The sequence below is a fragment of the Primulina huaijiensis genome, unplaced genomic scaffold (genome assembly GCF_012295235.1).
Source record: "Primulina huaijiensis isolate GDHJ02 unplaced genomic scaffold, ASM1229523v2 scaffold25443, whole genome shotgun sequence".
In the NCBI taxonomy this organism is placed as follows: domain Eukaryota; kingdom Viridiplantae; phylum Streptophyta; class Magnoliopsida; order Lamiales; family Gesneriaceae; genus Primulina; species Primulina huaijiensis.
The window spans coordinates 392,005-398,936 of NW_027356198.1; the positions used below are offsets into that span (position 1 = coordinate 392,005).

Here is a 6,932-nt window from a genome sequence, read left to right on the forward strand (position 1 = left end):
AATAAAACTAGTTCGTTGATGCTGATAATATGTGCAAATAATTTAATTACGTATCGCGTGTGAAGCAAATTAGTGGGGGTTATAAATTGATCAAAATAAATTTACAAACTGATTATTTTATTTATGTTCAATCAACACACGCAAAATATTATGTTCGTTTAATGACTTGATCAAGTCATATATAAATATATATATACTAAGAATTGTGTGTGTAAATATGATTAGTACATGTAGCGATTCCGTAGCAGGTGAACATTAGAAAATCAAAACTCGAATTGGTTCGATTATTGGAGTTAAAGAATGTGAGATTACAGCTGTTTTGAAGTGACTTAATAAATTATTTTATTGTGAGGAGCCAATAAATGTATCTATCGGTCTCCTATTTATATACACAAATCAACTTTGTTCATCTCCACCCAAGTAAAGCTGTGCAATAGCACATTGTCATTCTGTTGACCAGGCCAAGAGCAACTTATAACTCACAAATATTGGTTGGCATTGGTGGCATTTTCCGGTCAAAGAATGACGATTCGTGGCCACCGCCCCGCTGCCAGGGGACGGTTCTTGCCGGAGCTCATGGTGGCTATGGCTATATTGGTTACTTCTAGTATTGTATCAGCAGACCCTTATGTTTATTCATCTCCTCCTCCTCCTCCAATTTATGAGTACAAGTCGCCACCGCCTTATGAGTACAAGTCTCCTCCACCACCACCACCACCACATCCACATCCACCATATTATTACGAATCTCCTCCACCACCACCACCTTATGAATATAAGTCTCCACCACCGCCCTCACCATCACCACCTCCACCGTACTACTACAAATCACCACCGCCTCCTTCACCTTCTCCACCACCACCTTACGTGTATAAATCACCACCTCCACCCTCACCATCACCACCTCCACCATATTATTACAAGTCTCCTCCTCCACCATCACCTTCTCCACCACCACCTTATTATTACAAATCTCCACCACCACCCTCGCCATCACCACCTCCACCGTACTACTACAAATCGCCTCCACCTCCATCGCCATCGCCTCCACCACCTTACTACTACAAATCGCCTCCACCTCCATCACCTACACCACATTACTACTACAAATCCCCACCACCACCGTCACCATCACCTCCACCACCTTACTACTACAAATCCCCACCACCTCCATCACCTACACCGCATTACTACTACAAATCTCCACCACCACCATCACCATCACCTCCACCACATTACTACTATAAATCCCCACCACCACCGTCACCATCACCTCCACCACATTACTACTACAAATCTCCACCACCTCCATCACCATCACATCCACCACATTACTACTACAAATCCCCACCACCACCGTCACCATCACCACCGCCTCCATACTATTACATATCTCCACCACCACCAAAAAAATCACCGCCACCATACCACTATACTTCACCACCACCACCCACAAAGTCATATCCACCTCCATATCACTATGTTTCACCACCACCTCCGGTGAAGACACCCCCTCCTACATATTACTATAAATCTCCACCACCTCCGCATGTCCCTTACTACCCTCCACATCATCCATTGGTTGTTAAGGTTGTAGGAAAAGTATATTGTTACAAGTGCTATGATTGGACATATCCCATCAAATCTCATGATAAGAAACATCTCAAAGGTAAACAATTCTCGTTATTTATTTTAATATTTCTTGCTTATCTAATTGTTTTTGTTTGAAAATAAAAAGAAGAATAAACAGAGGGAACATAATCTTTCATGTAAAGATGTATTAATTGGCTATGCATGTAACCTTACTTTATTCTTATATATGCATATATATTCTATTTTTTTCCAAAAAAATTGAGCTGTAAAGAACTTTTCAAAACTAAATGTATACACTCAGTCAACAATAAAACTAAGCGTAAACAAAGGGGTTCTTCTACTTCTATCGGCAATATTTCAAGTAACAAATGTTTTAAATAATAATATGAATATATTATTGCAAAACTTAATTCTCTATGTAATACTTAATTTATTTACATAATACTTGCATTTATGTTAAAGTCATTAGTCGTCTGATGTTTGAATTTTCGCTCAAAGTGGACCCATTAATCTCCGCATTTTTTTAAAAAATTTCCTTTATTATTTGTTTGAATTATTGCATTTAAATATCTAAAAACAGTATGCTTATATTTTTGAAGAAATCAATCAAAAGTTCACATGTGTAATTAGCAATTCTATCATTTATTTAATAATGTAATACATATGTTTAAGAAATAAGACTTAATCATTCTAATTAATTTATAGAAAAAATTAATTTAATATTTTTATAATATATCCATACAGGTGCAATTGTTGAGGTGACATGCAAGGTGGGAGACAAGAAAATTGTGGCGTACGGCAAGACAAAGATAAATGGAAAATATAGTATTCCAATCGAAGGATTTGAATATGGAAAATATGGAGCTAAGGCATGCAAGGCTAAGCTCCATGCACCACCTAAGGATTCCAAATGCAAAATTCCAACAAATCTTCATTGGGGAAAGAAAGGAGCCAAGCTCAAAGTGAAATCTAAGACTGAGCATGAAGTTGTGTTATATGCTAAATCATTTGCTTATGCTCCAAAGACTCCTTATGAAGAATGTAATAAGCCAAAGCCGACCCCAACCCCGTACTATTACAAGTCGCCACCCCCACCACCACCGGTGTACATTTATAAATCACCTCCTCCGCCACCTTATGTTTACAAGTCCCCACCACCTCCGCCACCTTATGTGTATAAATCACCACCACCACCTCCACCGGTTTATATTTATAAGTCTCCTCCTCCGCCAACCTATATATATAAGTCTCCACCTCCTCCATCACCATATTACTATAAATCCCCGCCACCACCATCACCATATTACTATAAATCCCCGCCACCACCACCTTACTATTACAAATCCCCACCACCACCATCTCCATCTCCTCATCATCCATACTACTACAAGTCCCCACCACCACCTTCGCCATCACCTCCACCGCCATACTATTACAAATCCCCTCCGCCACCATCTCCATCTCCTCATCATCCATACTACTACAAGTCCCCACCGCCACCACCTCCACCACCATATTACTATAAATCCCCACCACCACCGTCACCATATCCCCTTCCATCATATCACTACAAGTCTCCGCCACCACCTCCACCACCATACTATTACAAATCCCCTCCGCCACCATCTCCATCTCCTCATCATCCATACTACTACAAGTCCCCACCGCCACCATCTCCATCACCTCCACCACCATACTATTACAAATCCCCTCCACCGCCATCGCCATCGCCTCCTCATCATCCGTACTACTACAAGTCCCCACCACCACCTTCTCCATCTCCACCACCTCCCTACTATTATAAATCCCCTCCACCACCATCGCCATCGCCTCCTCATCATCCATACTACTACAAGTCCCCACCACCACCTTCTCCATCTCCACCACCTCCCTACTATTACAAATCTCCTCCCCCACCATCTCCTTCACCGCCACTACCCTACTACTACAAATCACCTCCACCACCATCGCCATCTCCTCCACCTCCCTACCACTACATTTCTCCACCGCCACCTTCCCCCCATCCACACTACATTTACAAGTCCCCGCCTCCGCCTTCACCATCACCTCCACCTCCGTACTACTATACATCACCTCCCCCGCCCATAAAGTCACCTCCACCACCAGTTTATGTATACTCGTCTCCACCTCCTCCAACTTACTAGTAATCACAAAAAACTCACCAAATTTACTAAGGCAACCATGTAAGTAACCTTTTTCACTTTACACAAAATCAACATGTTCACCATATCGTCTCATAGTCATGCGTTTATTTTTCAGCATACAGTTTAAATGACGGAATAAAAGAAGATTCGTTCAAGAAAAGATCCAGGCATAAACTCTTCGTGGCGGATATATTACTCATAAATAAGGTCCTACAACCATTAGAAAGCTCAAAAATTTACGTGTTTATTCAGTTTGCATCGAGTTGTTTCGCAGTTTTACTACACGGGGTGGTCATCATGATTTATTCAAGTGGAAATGGCTCAAAGACGAACTATCTTCTTGTGTGACAAGTATTTATCCAGTGTGTATGTAGTTTAAGCCTGTGATCTAAGGGCTAGAAATTTGTTTATCGTGTTGTTTCCTTTATTATACTTTGTTTCTGTATAGTGGATGGCCTCGTTTGATTGAATTGCATTGCATTGATTATTCCTGTTTCTTTGTTCATGTAAGCTCGAAATTAATTAAGTAATAAAAGGTCACGTTTTGTTGTCTTATTTGATTTTAGGTTAGGCCGGCCTTACTGTTTATATTTATATAATCATATATTTACAAATATATAACATAAAAAGAAACACGATCACGGAATAACAAAACATATATATCATAATATGTATTATCAAAGAGACCGTGAATTCATTTTAATAATATATAATTTGATTGTGAGACTAGTTTTTTATTCGAATTAAATGTAGCCAAAAAATTTATTTTCAAACATGCATGTACCGACACAAATAAATAAATAAATAAATAAATATATATATATATAATTAGCTTAAAAAATTATAAAATCTAGAAATAATTAGTACTGACGTCAAGGTATATGTGTATATATATGATTAGGCATGCAATTTATCTATTCACAAGGATTTTGTAAAATCTTTAAGATGCTTCATGAATTCGCCATTTGAAAATTGGTCTACATTTTTGTCTTTTATTTCTTGGGTAGTTGGAATTTTCAACCTAATCTCACCAAATCTACTCATATTTTATGTCTTCGATTCATTTTCAATATTATTATTCAAAATAGTTAGTTGTCATTCATAAAGTTATTCCCCAATTAATATTATCACCGGGATTCTGCATGACTCTAGATATCATTATTTTTCAATCATTACGTGTGAAATGCCACTCGAAATCAGAACTAACGCTGATTCTATCCGAAATGCGTTGAGGCGCAGCAGTTGACTGAACATCTACAACCGGTAAAGCACTGTTTCAATGTAGGCCGTGAGAGTGGTATCAAAATCGAAGCAAACTCAAAATACTAGATATGATTTCAAAATAACAGGGGTCAAGGTCAGCCAGTGAGATGATGAGGGATAAACTCCATCGTCGAGAAAGAAACAGCTCGGATCACCAGCTAAGGCCCCTAAATGATCGCTCAGTGATCTTGAATTTTATTTGATTATAATTTTTGAAAAATTAAAAATAAATTTCATCCTCTTTTTTCCCCTTTAAGTTTTTGTTGCTTGTCTGGTTGTGAAGAAGGCATCCAAAGAAATATCTGTTTTCAAGTCTTTGGCTCATTCTCAATTTTTAAATTTTGTGAGAAAAATATTTTTAGCGTTACATATGTAGTTTTCATATAAAACTCGTAAATATATATACGAATCAGTCTATAATCTTCCGAGAATAATTTTCTTCATGTCTCAACATCATTAAATAGTGTGAATCTCTCATATTTTAATAAAATTTGAAATAATGTGTAGATTATATGTGGCTAAAATTTTACAACTTTATAGTGGAATAAACACTCCAAGTGTAACACATGGGAATAGTACTCTCGGGAATTCGAGTTTATGTGGCAAACTCGTGATATAATGAGCTCATGGTTATGTTCATGAAAATAATACGACAATTTTTCAGATTAATATAATATTAGAATTTAGTACAAGATATTAACTGCATGATATTATGTCTCTTTTTTTCAACGCACACAGCAGTGTTTAACTATTTATGGGGACAACAACTTGGAGGCTATATTAGCAGCCTCTCATAATCAGAAGTTCAAAATACTTATTTTATTATTATTCTATTGTATTCTTTTTATTTTTATTGTATAATATAATATTATATTTTATTATATGATATTCTACTTGTTTGTATGTGCTCGGCCTTTGGTTGAATTATTCTAATAAAGTTCCACCCAATTTGATTCTTTCTTTTTTTTCCTCTGTCTGCTCGAATAATTGTACTACACTTACTTTTGGTAGGAACATAAATATATTATGCACACTGCCTATGATCCATCAAACTCTTATATTTCAATTATATTATTATTATTATTATTATCATGTGATTTTTTTAGTTTTATTCATATATATATGGTGATACATAATATATGTTACTGCTAAGAGAATGATTGACATGAAATGTATCAGTTATAACTTTATGATTTGAAATAAAAAAAAAAGTTCGATATTATAAAATACATGTTTATCGTATAAATAAATGATGTTGGATTTTGTACGCAAATAATGATATGTGTTCGTTTTAATGTGGTTGTATTTTAGTCTTTGTAATATTCCCCCTAAGAAAACTAGGGCAGATCTTTGGTCATCACTCTTCAAAATTGGAAAATCTAGCTATTTCTTATCTGAATATGTGAATAAATCTATTAGTTTATAAGAAAGTGAATTTACAAGTTTTTCTTTTTACTGTTCAATATTATTGTATTTTTTGGAAGGCCGACTATTCGACTTTTAGTCGAATCGTTTAGGGGTGTCACTCGGGTGGATTGGGTCGGGTTTCGAGTCAACCCGCGAAATTTTTTTTATTTTTTTTTCAACCCGAACACGAAGCAACCCGAAAACCCCCAACCCGAACACGAACCCGTATAACCCTACTCAACCCGTCTAACCCGCCTAACCCGAATTTTATTTATTTTTTTTAAAATTTTTTTAAAAAAATTAATGAAAAAAATTCAAAAAAATAAAAAATAATAATAATATTTTAATTTAAACACATAATAACAAAATTTTTGATTTAAATTTGAAAGTTTAATCGTAGAAAATTAAAAGTATATTTACTAAATCAAATAAAAAATTGTTAAAAAAATAAAAATATGCAAAATAAATATTAAATGATGAAAATTTATCATATAAATATACAAT

The 6,932-nt window shown here is 35.9% G+C and overlaps 2 protein-coding genes across 3 annotated transcripts in view; both read left to right on the plus strand.

The window, feature by feature from the left end:
• LOC140967554 (uncharacterized) overlaps positions 1–6,932 on the plus strand; it is a 60,759-nt gene that overhangs the window by 33,152 nt on the left and 20,675 nt on the right. The window lies entirely within an intron of this gene.
• LOC140967533 (uncharacterized) lies at positions 399–4,097 on the plus strand. 2 transcript variants are annotated; one of them, XM_073428115.1, is made up of 4 exons: positions 399–1,354; positions 1,415–1,669; positions 2,338–3,797; positions 3,874–4,097. In XM_073428115.1, the coding sequence occupies exons 1-3, from the start codon at positions 523–525 to the stop codon at positions 3,756–3,758; spliced, it is 2,508 nt and encodes an 835-aa protein (XP_073284216.1). In that variant the 5' UTR covers positions 399–522; the 3' UTR covers positions 3,759–3,797; positions 3,874–4,097. The 2 variants fall into 2 exon arrangements, with proteins under 2 accessions (XP_073284216.1, XP_073284215.1); XM_073428114.1 differs by having other exon boundaries at positions 399–1,669.